The sequence below is a fragment of the Camarhynchus parvulus genome, chromosome 1A (assembly GCF_901933205.1).
Source record: "Camarhynchus parvulus chromosome 1A, STF_HiC, whole genome shotgun sequence".
NCBI lineage: Eukaryota > Metazoa > Chordata > Aves > Passeriformes > Thraupidae > Camarhynchus > Camarhynchus parvulus.
Genome location: NC_044586.1, coordinates 24,916,202 through 24,929,269, shown reverse-complemented (window position 1 = coordinate 24,929,269; position 13,068 = coordinate 24,916,202). Strand labels below are relative to the sequence as shown.

The window sequence follows — 13,068 nt, the reverse complement described above, 5'->3', positions numbered from 1 at the left end:
TAGTTTAGCTTGCATCTAAAATGATACAATGAAAAGAAAAAACACTCTTATTGATACTAAGTGCACCAGGAAAGCTGTCACTACAACTGCAGGGATGGGAAACCCTAGGCTATTCCAGCTTTACACCTGTGCTAGTATCTCTCACTTTCACACAGAGGCACACACACACACGTACACGCACATCTCAGCTTAGTACATCTTCAGTCTTCAGCACAAGTTTCTGTGCTCTCTGGCATTTATTCAAGCACACCCCTTCCCAGGAAGACAAGCTGTGTACTTCCTCTGTACATTCAATAGTAAATATACACATGTATTTCCCATGGGTGCATACACCCTCCTCCCATTTTCACATGTGCAAGGAGGCATTGAAACAGTCCAACAGCACCACCACCACCACCACATGCACCCTTCTATGGCATTTCTTTTTTCCTTTCCACCATTGGCAGAGGGCACCCTGCTCTTTTTCTTCCAACCTGCTGGCCAAGTGTAGAGAGAGCAGAAGGATTAAGCTCCTTCTTTCTCTCCCGTCCTTGCTGAAAGGACATGCCAAAATGGGTGTGGTGTCCCCTGAAGTGACAGTGAAAAAACTCCCCACCTTTCCCTACTCTTAAGCTCTGTTCTACTGTGTTTGTTCTCCAGACACCTCATAGGATATTGGGTTTATTTTGCTTTCTTCACAGACATTTCAAGTATAAAGTTATCGTATATACTCGCAGATAGGCAAACCCATACTACATACTGCTCCCACCCTTGAAGAATGTCAGAACTAGTGAGCAGCTCACAGCTAACGCACCAACCCTGTTCCTCTTTCCTCAAATCCTTCTTATTTCTGTGCAAACCAGCATCTTTTGTCTAAGTTTGGGAAACCAACCCTGGAGTCAGGGAGGCTCAAACTCACACTCCACTTCTTTTCTCTCTCTCCCACTGGTCTGCCATAGATTCAATGGCTGTAATAGCCATAGTGAAACCACTAGCCTGACCTGCAGACAAATCTTCCCTCCCTCCCTCCACACCCCCCAGCAGACAATTCAAAATTTTAGCGTAAAATTTCTCAGCATATACGTAAATATATATATATATATATATATTTCAGCCCTAAACCCCCATAGTCTTCACAAAATAATGTAACAAGAACCTCAATATACCTAACATGTAAGTGCATCATCAAGTTAGTGTTGTTATTCTCCCTTCACTTTCTCCACGTCAAACACTACTCTCTTCTAGGCAGTTTTAGGAACAGTTGCCTGAGCAAGCATATTTTCCTGCATGTCCATTACACTGCTGCTGCTGCCTCCTCCTGTCACACACACACACGTAGATGTGTGCGCACATGCCTTTCCCTGCTGAGAGCCAGCAGAAGTGAACACTAAAGTCACTGCTGCTTCTCCTCAGCCCACCCCTTCCCTGCCTTTTTCTCTGCTTCCTGAAACCATGAGCAAGGATATCCAACTCCGACATCACTGTAAAGTGCAATGGCCAGGAATGGAGGAGAATGGGAGGAGCGAGAACATGGAAAAAGAGATAAAATGGGAGGCTTGGGAAAGGAGGAGGAGGAGGGGAAACCAAAGAGGTGGCACTTGTCACCAGTGCTGCACTACTCACAACTCCAGTATCCCACAAACTAAGGACGACTCAGGAGAGTAGCTGATGGGATTGATCCCACCCCACCCTCCCATGTTCCACATACATCCCCAGTCCCTCCCCGCACTCTTCCCCTCTCACTCAAACGTCAGACTCAATACTGGAGAGTTTCTCATAAACATGCCCGTTGCTGGAGCCATTGAAAGCCCTGGGGTTTTTGTTGTTAGGCACACAGGGGTTGGACTGGTTCCCTATACAGATGTCCTTCTGGAAACGGGCTGGCACAGCCCCATGAAGGGCTGAGACCACCGGCTTGTTGGTGGTGACAATGGCTCGGAAGTCTGGCCTGGCTTTGGGCCCTCCTGCCACCACAGGCTGCCTGAAGAAATAAGATTTGCTGCCGTGGAGCAAGCATTGGTCATCCCCAAAAGTGGGGATGAAAGGGTTTTGGGTGACCCGGTCGGGGTAGAGCGACTTGCTGAGCATGTAGCCCCCACTGCTGCCGGGGTTGTTGTGGTGGTGGTAGCTGGTGGCGGGCACTGAGGACTTGTTGTTGGCAAAGGTGGTCTCACTGGCTGGCATCTCAAACATGTGGGCGTAGGGGCTCCCCTCCAAAAAGCGGCCCTTGTCCTTGAGGCTGACGCTGCGGGGGGCCAGGGCCGAGTCATCCTTCTGCAGGTCCACAAAGGTGTCGTAGGAGTGCTGCCGGCGGAGTTTGTTGCGGTTCTTCTTCTGCACCTTAGAGGCAGAATTGGAAGGGCTCTGAGGATATTTGGAGGAGGAGGTGGCACTGGTGGCCACGGGCACAGGGGCAGGCGGCTGGTCCAGCTCTTGGAGGGAGTTGTCCTCACTGATGTCGTACAGGTTGCCCGCTTTCTTGCAAGCCTCACAGCGGATGCAGGCCTGGCGGGTGGAGTTCTGCCCCACCGTTGATGGCGTGTAGTTGTGCAGCTTAGAAGGGCAACTGCGGCAGAAATTAGCCCCACTCCGGTCTTCCCAGTCTAGATTGGTCAGGTTCTTCTCCCATGGCGCTGGGACCCCGCTCACAACGCTATGCTTGTGCTCATTGCTTCCACCAAACTCGCCCGAGCCGTGCTTGTGATGGGCCCTGTTAGTGCAGGATCCACCCCCTCCTCCTCCCGAGTCACGTTTAAAGTCATCTCCCCGTTCTTTGTAGATATCCGTCAGGTCCACATGTTCCCAGTGTGGTGAGTTCTCCTTGGTCCGAAACTGGTCAAGGTAGAAGTCCCGTAGCCCTTCCTTGTCCCTGAAGTAGCGCTTGTGGTCAGGTGAGCGGGGCGGGCGCCGGCGGTAGGCCAGCTCTATCTCATCAAATTCCCTCCGGGACTTGGCGGAGGCTGGGCGCTTCTTCAGGCTGTCCTTGTACTGCTGCTTCCGCCTCTTGGCTGCATTGCCCTCAATGTTGCCATAGGTGACCGTGTGAGTGGAAATGTCAGAGACGTCTGAGCGGATCAGGTCGTCGTGGGTCCCACTGCCCCCGTAGCGGTCACTCTTGAAGGAGAACTTGCCATAAAGGTCACCCAGCTGGCTGTGCTTGGCAGGGGGTAAGCCCAGGTCCAGGGGCTTCTTCCCAATGGAGCGCGACTGGGCGTTGAAGGGCGGGTTGTCACAGTCATAGAGCCCGTCGATGGAGCTGGTGCTGCCAATGCTATGGGGGCGGTGGTGGTGGTGGTAGTGGTCCTGATACACATTGCTGTCCTTCAGCTGGAGATTGCCAAAGGTCCTTTCCACCTCACTAATGTAGTCACTAAAGAGGTTCTCCTCGCAGGGGGGGTTGTTGTAGGATTTGCAGTCCGAGTGGGTGAAGCTGCGGCGGTGCTCAGAGATGTCGTAGACAGATGACTCGCGGCGGATAAAGTCCAGGGCACTCTGTGGTGAGCCATTGACCCCTGACAGGTTGGCCATGTTCTTGGCTGTCCGAAGCAGGCGGAGGATGTTGGAATGGGTGTTGTTCATAGTTGCTGTGGGGGAGTTCATTGCTGACTGGCGTTCTTCAATGGCCACGCCATGGATGCAGCTGTAGATACCCTGAAATGAGAGAAAGAAAGGAGGTGAGCGGTCCTGCAAAGAATACACAGAGGGGGACCAAAACTGGGAAGCACCCTGTGCATCAAGAGTCTGTTCCTGTAGGATAGTAGGGCCTATCAGCTTTCCATCATGAAGCACAATCAAACCAAATGAAATCAGATCTGCTCTACCAACCCTTGCTGTTTTGACCCTCTTTCTTGACCCTCACATTTTTCTTTTCCCTCCATTCCTCTTCCTCTGCTTTGTTTCAAGTTGTATCTCCAGGATGCAGAAATGCCTGCTTGCATCTGTAAGAGTTAGTCAAATCTAGTAGGTATAACACAGAATTGCAAATGGAGACAATAATATCCTTGGGAATAAAATAATCGAGACAAATGATTCTGTGGGGATGAGAGGATCAAAGTCTGTTTTGGGCCCTGAAAATCAGCTGGGCATCAGTGAATCAATGAGACAGGAGCTATCTTAAAAGGGAACAGCTTCATTTGTCATAAACTTAGCTACCTTTATCACCAGTACAGATTAGAAAAGGAAACAAAGAGCAGAACTCTAGAATAGGTATTTAGGTATTTTGCATGTGGTTGACTGAGGTACAATAGAATTCTTAATTGCATTTTGTTAAATTTAACAGTGATAACAGGGCTCTAAACCATTGAAAGCAGAAGTCCTCTATTCAACCTCAAGTCAGACAACAGAAAGGCCCAATTTCTCCACATTCTCCACAAGCTCATTTCACCCATGACTTTTTGCAAGGGCTATCCCTAGGAACAGAACAAAAAGGGCTCCTTTATTCCCTGACCTTCCAAATGGTGCCTGATGATTAATGTCAATTGTGAAATAGACACCATCACATCATGGTTTCTCAGCAGCTAGCAGATGATGAACACTTTTCAGACCTTTCACCAACCTGGCCTAGGTCTAACAGATAACCACAGAATGAAATAATCTATTCTTAGCTTAGGGTCACCAAACACAATGCCCCACCTCATCTCCAGACTAAACCACATTAGAAACTAACAATATAGAAGAGAAGCTGTGCCCTTGCATTCTAAAGGCTTTGTCATTTCTCTTCAATATGTTATGCAGCAATTATATACTCCTTGTACAATCAAAGTAACTTCTGCTACATCAGATGCTGAGCTAAAAAATGCCAAGGTTTGACCCCACTTCAGAATAGATCAGGAGAATGGACCAGTGCCTTGACAGAAGGAAAATAAAGCTTCAAATGGGATGCTGCTAGCAACACTAATAGTAGAAGATGACTCAGAAATGGCTAGAATCTGTTTTAAATGTAAATGTTGTACCCTAAGGCAGATTTGCATAAAGCAATTGCTAAGTTTATGTGGTCATCCTCTGTAAAAAGATTTCTGCATAGTTCAGGGCATGGTTTTCGGTTAAGGACTTCTGACTGTCAATGAAGGCACACTTCTAGTTAACAAAAGGTCAGCTGAAAAGCTGTAATTTAGAGGACAATGTAAAACTCCTGAATTTCTAATCATGCCATCCATCATTACTTGATTACAACTCACAACTCACTTTGGAGGAGCAAACAGTAACAGTTAACTTCTCTTTTCCTTTGTTTTCATCTCCATGTGAAATTTCCATTTCCTCTACCATAATCCAGCAGAGACCAGAGGTGTCACAGAAAAAAGCTAACACGTCTTTGCAATGTTAACAGTGCAAAGATGACACTGTGCAGACTGCCACCGGTGTATTAGACAGTCTTGGTGGATATTCCCATCTCCAGTACCTAGGACTGTGTAAATAAAGCCTTTGTTTGTCCCTGGCAGTTAATGGCACTCACCCTGCTGATGGAGAAGACCACACCAGGCTTGCCAGAGCAGACACCCATGAAGCAGTGGCGGAATTGCCAGTAGAAGAGATGCTCACAGATGAAGGTGATGAGACTGAGGGCCATGGCTGCTCCCAACATGTAGAAGACACCTGCCATGTTATCTATATCCAGCTGGCTGCTCATAACCTCATTCTTCTCATTGTGACAAATGCCAGTGAGCCAGAGAGCTTCCAGCTCCTCCATCTCCCCTAGAATGACAGGAGGAAAGAAACAGGTTAGATAATCCTGCAATGACTGAAAAGCTCAAACTGGGGCAGACTGAAAGCAAGAAGCTGATCTAACACAATTTCCAGTCTCCACATTCTTTTTCCACATCTCCAACATCCATAAAATATCCTGACTGGCCTTCTGTGCCATTTGTCACAGGAAAGTCAACAGGATTTTTCCAAAGCCTGATATTAGCCATAACAAGCTGTACCACAGGACACAGCTATGATTCTTTCTGGATGTCTACAATGAGATCCTGAAACAGTTGTCCACCACATGACTGAAGACCTGGCCTCACAAACTTCCACTTTCATTAAGTCAATGAAGGGAAAACTTAGTGACTGATAGTGGTAGACAAAAATTAAACACTTCTAGATGAAAACATTGTATGTTTCCAACTCGGAATCAAAATATTGATTGTTTTCAATCAATTTTTGTTTCCATCATATCCATAGCTCATTAAAACCAGGTGCAATGTTCCAAAAAACATTTGAGTGTTTTTACTTGTTTTTCTTCCCTTCAATTCTGTCCAAATTCAACACTTAAAAGGGCTTTGACCAATCAAAAATTTTACTAATTTGTATCAGCTATGAGCAAATGTTCTGTACTCTAATTTCATACACCACTTACTACCATTATGGTGCTTTCATGAGGGATGAGAGAGAGAAAAACACTCACACGCATGCATGAATATTGGGACATTCAGAATAAACTAATTTTGCAGGATGACAAATTGTTTCATGTTTTTAGAAGAGTTTGTTTTTCACATTTTCAATCTCCGGTCCAGAGGCAGGGGGAAAAAATCCATGCATTTAAGTAGCGTCATAACAGAGTCTTTGAAGCTTTGTGGAGTACTTATGTCCTTCTCTGAAATAACACATACTAGGCTTTTTAAGAAACAGAACAATCTGTCTGTCAGGTGGCCAATTTTCTGAAGTATGTCCAAGCCATGTTCTTTCCATATTTATAGTACTATATGTTATTTTCAGATTTCAGGGGAGAAAAAGAATACTTATAAATATGGAATAACCACAGACAGTCCAGTACAATTAGTGGGTTTGGTCATGGCAAAACCTCAGAGCTAGTGAAAAATTCACACCAGAGTTCTTGTTTTTACAAGATATTTTTCACATAAGATATTTTTCAAACACATATCTGATCTTGTTCTATGAAAACTTTAGTGCTTTTGGCACTAAAGGCTTTTGATGATACTGCTACCCTGCATCAATAACAAGAAAGAAGTGACATTCCCGCATTTTTGGTGTGTTGCCTCTAAAAAAACCCTATTAATAATTCCATGTTCTCAACTCACATCTGAAGCACCAGAGCTAGAAGCTTCCATTTCTTACATGCAAAACTCAGTATTTCTAAGGAAAATTCCAGCACTTCTCTTTCTTGTCACTTACCATCTCCAAAAAGCTGTAGAATTGCAAGATCAACCTGGCGCTTCCAGCCTGAGTCCTTCTGGATGGCAATGCCATAGCCAGTGGAGGCAAACACTTTCCCACTCCCAATTGTCACCAGCTTGCAGCCTTCATCTCTGCCAGCCATGTAGTTTAGCACTGCTGCATCATAAATGAAAGCATCCAACTTCCTGCACAGAGGCAAGAAACAAGAGGGTATAGTACAGAAAACATAACACCTGCATGAAATCAAAGGTGGTTGTAAGGAGCTAAGGAAGAAATTAACCTCTTTAAGATGGTCTGCAATATGTGATGTAGAATCATAGAAAGCTTTGGGTTGGAAAGGATCTTAAAGACTCCTTAGTACCAACTCCCATGACATGGGCAGGAACACCTTCCACTAGATGAGGTTGTTCAGAGTCCTATCCAGCCTGGCCTCAAACACTCCTAGGGATGGGGCATCCACAACTTCATCGCCTCACAAGTAAAGTGCCTAACCACCATCATGCAAAAGATTTTTTTTCCTAATACCTAATCTTTCAGATTGAAACCATTCCCCCTTGTCCGGTCACTGCATGCATTAATAAAGTTTCTCTCCAGCCCTCTTGTAGGTTCCCTTCAGGAAAGTCACCCTAAAGTCTTCTCTTCTGAACAATCCCAATTCTCTCAGCCTTTCCTTGTAAGGAGATCTGCTCTATCCTTTTAATCATCTTGGTGGCTTCCTCTGGACTCGCTCCAGCAGGTCCATGTCCTTCCTGTGCTGGGACCCCAGAGCTGGATGCAGCACTGCAGGTGGGGGTCTCACCAGTGCAGAGCAAAGGGGCAGAATCCCCTCCTTCATCCTGCTGCCCACGCTCCTTTGGATGCAGCCCAGGATACAATTGGCTTTCTGGGCCGAGTGCACATTGCTGGGTTGTGTCCAGCCTCTTGTCCACCTGCACTCCCAAATCCTTCTTGGCAAGGCTGCCCTTGATCCCTTCATGCCCCAGCTTGTATTGATACCAGGGGTTGCCCCAACCCAGGTGCAGCACCTTGCATTGGGTCTTGTTAAATCTCATTAAATCCTCATGTGCCCACTTCCATCCCTCTGGATGGTATCCCATCCTTCAGGTGTCATCTTCACTTTCACCATAGTTAGATTAAAATCTAAGCCTAAAGCTGTTTTACAGGTGAATCTGGGTTATAAATGAGGATTGTCTATTTCTTTCTGACTATGTGCTAATCATCATTTCTGATCTTAAAGGAAATTTGGAATACACACATACTGCAAGATAAAGATGAATGAAGAGGAAGTCAAGGGGATCTATATCCTTAAGAATATCTTATATTTCTCTGCTGCCTTTCATCTCAAAAGAATCTAAACTGCCTTATAAAATATATCAATATTAGATAGCAAAGTAGGGATTGAAGTAAGGAAACTATTTTCTCCAATTCAAATACTGGCATGACTTAGCTGAGAAAAACGATTTTTTTTTCAAATCAAATACAGTCAGTTACTGTGAAAAGTACTACCAGATCTTCACCAATGTGAACTGGCCACGAGAGCAGCTTTATAATTTACCCTGTTGAATTGGTCTTTGTTGAAGAATTTTCAGCTGAAAATCACAACAAAAATTATGTTTCAATACAGAGAAATCCCCATTATGGACTGTGCAGAGAGTACAATGACATGATGAGAGCCTTTTCACACTGCAACAAATTGATTTGGATGTGGGGTACAGTCTCAGGAGGCTGCATCTTCCACAAACCCAAAGACAGCTGATGAGTAAATCCTCCCACTAGATCTGAAATAAACATTTTCTGATAAATGACCTAAGATCTTCCAGTTGCACATTCTCTCTCACATACTATGTTTACAATACACCTCCTGCACATATATTTACAGTATGGTGATTATCTCAGTTCAAGTGCTTATCTGTGAGGAAGTCTGTCCAAGGGTGAATATGAAGCCAGGATGATATCTATCACAAGTGATGACCTCTATCTCATCCATATATTTCCAGGACAGTGCATATTTATTTCCTGAATGACGACTATCCTGGCAAATGTACCTTCCCAGGATGACATCCAACTATGGTACAGCCATTTGCAATGGGCTGCGGGCCTCTGAACCTGGCAAGCAGGTTTAGGAATATTCAGTCAATCTAGTAATTAAATTGGCTAAACATCTTAATTTGTGCTTTGAAATGAACTTTCTGCTAAGAGTACAACATGAGTGTAAGCAAAAATGTTTTTTATTCACTGTGTCTGGGTTCTGACAACCAAAATGGTCAGTTCTGAGAGCAGGTCTTTAATTACAAAGGACAAAGGCTTGCAAAATGTCATTTTGAGTTAGGTCCTCTGCAGATTCATTGTTATTAAAATAGGATGAGGTATTCAAGCATCCTTTTTGCTAATGATTTTTCCCATGTCTCCAAAATTACCCAAGGAAACATTTACATTTTTATACTTCCATATTATTCAAATAATGTATTGTTTAGCCCTTGATACTAAAATATTCCAGCGAGTAGGCTACTTCCAAACTATTTGCTTCAAACCTACCTTCCATTATACTGTATTAGCTGGTGATACACTGGGGTGGGATTAGTCTGACAGCTTCCTGATTAACATAATCTTTTATACACAGAAGGAGGGAAAACAAAGGAATTTCCAGATGACAATATAAATGCTCTGAAAAAAACTTTGTCCACAGAGACCTGTGAGCTTTTCTTCTGTATGCATAAAACCCATCAGCATGAAACATCTTGATGAAGCAAGGTCTTGGGGACCAACACACACATGGATTATGTACACAGGGATACAGTAGATTCTCTTTTTTCTCTTCTTTTAAATTCTTATAAACACAGCAAAACCAGAAACTTTTATACAGATATCAATACAAAAACCTGGCAAAAAGAACCATGGAGTCACTCTCCTGTGCTACTGTGCTGTGTTTGGTCTGGCTATACTTTTAACCATGGAATGACAATTGAGGCTCATTTTTCAAACCCTAAAACTTAAATTTTCCAGACAAGCATGCAAAAAGTCAGGTTTCTGTGGTGAGTAAGCATGTAAGAAAGCCTCACCCAGTCTTCAGCGAGAACAGAGCATCGTCCACGCCCCTCTGATTGAACTTCACCATGTAGCTGTGCATTTCAGGGTAGTTGTTGCGGATGTTCCTTTCCGTGCTGCCATTGGGAACCGTCCCGAAGCGGAAAGGGGGTGAGAAGTCATTTGGTTTCTGGAACTGAAGAGACAGAAAAAGGAATATTTCTCACAGTCTTTCAGATGGAAGCAGTCATCTGGTTGGGAGAACATCAGAAGGTTGATCTGATTTTATTTTACTCCCATGTAGGAAACATAATCGAAAAGATATTTTATTGTTTTCAAACATGAATATCTCTTATTAATGCTGAAGACACAAGAAATAAATCTGAGCAAGCTGTTCTTTTTCTCTACTCTGGATTAAGTGCATGAAATAGTCAGTGATCAGAGATTAAGTAGGAGGTTAGATAAAAGCAAAAAGGAAAGGGAAAATGTAACGGTGGTGCTGGAACACAGTCAAGAAACGGTTTCCAATAAAATCTATGTGATGTGCTTTTTATCCACAAACTGTCATTTAGTTCCTAAGAAGTATCTTTTTCAGCTCTGTGGATGCCTTTACACTTCCTGGTCCTGACAGAGATAGAAAAGTAATTAATGAGCAGAGATGCCTCTCAGCACACCTCACACCCACTTCACCAAACAAATTATTAGCTTTCAAAGTTTTGGGCAAATGTCCCAGATAAAATGCTGTTAGTGGCTGCAAGTTACTAGTTACATTTGATGCCCAGAACAGAGCTGGCAGAACACTCCAAAGCTTTTGCTGCTCACAAGAAATACATTCATCATATCATTCCCCCATGGCTGCAAGCCTGTGAGATTTCATATGTCACTTGCTTAACTCAAGTCATAATCAATGCTCTCTGGGATTTTATGAGGAGTAAAATTTAGACTGTCAATTATAAAGACTGCTTAAAACCCCTAGAACCAGCAGATGAGAAGGAGCAGAGAACTACAAACCAGGAACTGAATAAGCAGTAAAGAAAAAGATGCAAAGGTAGGTTAAATGGAAGGAAGCCTCCTCCTCTCTGGATATATCAAGCAGTAGGTTGCCTGGTGTTATTTCTTGGCTCCCAAGTGTGACTGTGTATTTCTATGATCCTGAGAAGCCCACTGACAACAGGCTAATGGTCGGACCAAAACCATTTAAGAGCAGAAGTGCACCTAGTTCATGAATACGTGCAGTCATGCACTGCCACCTTCTACAGGGCTGCAATCCACAGATAGTTCCAGCTTAAAACACGTGCAGATGACCCTTGTTCTTGAGCTCTACTTAAAGCCATTTTGGAACTTGGTCAGCTCAGCTGAGGAGGCCAGAGCCCCTAGAGCAGTGTATCTCGCTCACATCTCAGCCATGAGGACAGCTAGAAGCTGGGTCTGTGGATAGATGAACACACTGTTCACCTGTTTCTGTGCACCAGCCAACTCATCTCCAGTCTGGATGGCAAGAGGGGCTAACTTGAATGTGCATGTGAGTGTGTGAGAGAACATGTGTCCTACTGTTTTAAGCCGATAAAAAACATTGGGGCTGTTTTTCTGAACTCAGGTTAGTGCATCACCAACAAAACAGAAGTTTCACACAGCATAAAACAGACAGTAAGGTGTCTCTTAGAACTCTGTCACACCTCTAGGGAGGAAGACAAACTCACAGCTATCAAAGACTGTAATGAAAGCAAACTTTGATGGGAGAAAAATCACCGCAGCATGCTAAAATTATTCTTTTTTACTAAGCTGATTAAAGCAGCAGCCTAGGGGACCCATCACAAGGAGGGCACTGCCATGCCAGACACAAAGAAACACAGTCTCTCCCCTGACATGCTAAACCAGGAGATTGCAGCGTGGGCAACTTGCTTTCCCAGAGGCTGCAGAACCCCACCTTAAAGGCATACAGGACATTCCCATTCCCACAGAGCCCTCTGACAGAGTACAGCCAACAGGAGAAGCATCAGGCAGGCCTGACCAGCATTTGTGTGACTGAGTTTTGGCAAGTCCATTTTATACTTCCACCCTCCATTCCCAGTGATACAGTCTCTGCTTTTGTCTGCTTCCATCCTGATGCCTACAAACTGGAGTAAGAAGATTACAAAGGCAGGCATTTCCCTGTGATAAGGGAAATAATCCCAACTGTGAACTATCTTTTGTCCCGATGCTGCTCCAGAGCCCATAATAACAGTCACAGGTGAAAGGATCCAGAATCTCCTGGTCAATCAATAAATAAATGAAAACATTTCTCTTGTAAGAAATTACCATTTCTGGCAACAGGAAAAGCACATTTCTAGAGAAAGAGGTCAGGTTGATGACTTCTTCAATTTCACATACTACTCATTCACTCACCAATCCTTCCTCCTGCTGATTCCTTAGTCAGAATAGATCTTCAAATGCAAATCACTCTCCACACACCAACATGCACACACACTTCAGCAATACCTTGGTGAACAGCAAGATAGGAAATGATAATAAAGGATCCATATGGGGCCCACACCAGACAATTTAGCTTGAGTGCCCAAGAGGAACACAGATCCCCAGCTAACCTAGCTTAATGTTTACAAAGCTGAGAGTAACCAATGTCCAGCTGACTCCACAATCCATGCAGCCAGAGATAAGCCCTGTAACTATTTCTCCATATTTGAGAAGTAATAGCAGTACATGCATGCAGCTTTCTGATAGGAGATAGCAGTTCAAAAATCCCCATGTGTGTCTCTTGGCAGTAAGTGGGCACAGCTCAGTCAAAGGATGAAGGGATCTCCAGTGAGTTCTCCGGAGTCAGAAACTATTGCATCATTCTGAACTAACTTCTGTCCCACACAGCTCATCCTGAGGGAACAAGAAGACATGTGAGCCTTCCTGGAAAGTTCATAGGACAGATAGGGAAAGAGTGTGTCCTCTTCTGCCAAC

The 13,068-nt window shown here is 44.3% G+C and overlaps 1 protein-coding gene across 5 annotated transcripts in view; it reads right to left on the bottom strand.

Moving 5' to 3' along the window:
• Positions 1–1,703: 1,703 nt before the first annotated feature.
• GRIN2B (glutamate ionotropic receptor NMDA type subunit 2B) overlaps positions 1,704–13,068 on the bottom strand; it is a 205,627-nt gene continuing 194,262 nt past the window's right edge. For 4 of the 5 annotated variants that reach the window (XM_030959372.1, XM_030959375.1, XM_030959373.1 and 1 more), the window contains 4 exons: positions 10,158–10,318; positions 7,096–7,283; positions 5,432–5,670; positions 1,723–3,630 (listed from right to left, as the gene is read on the bottom strand). In XM_030959372.1, the coding sequence (XP_030815232.1) occupies positions 1,723–3,630; positions 5,432–5,670; positions 7,096–7,283; positions 10,158–10,318 (2,496 nt within the window). Of the gene's footprint in view, positions 3,631–5,431; positions 5,671–7,095; positions 7,284–10,157; positions 10,319–13,068 lie in introns of all 5 variants that reach the window. The other variant, XM_030959376.1, reaches the window with a different exon arrangement.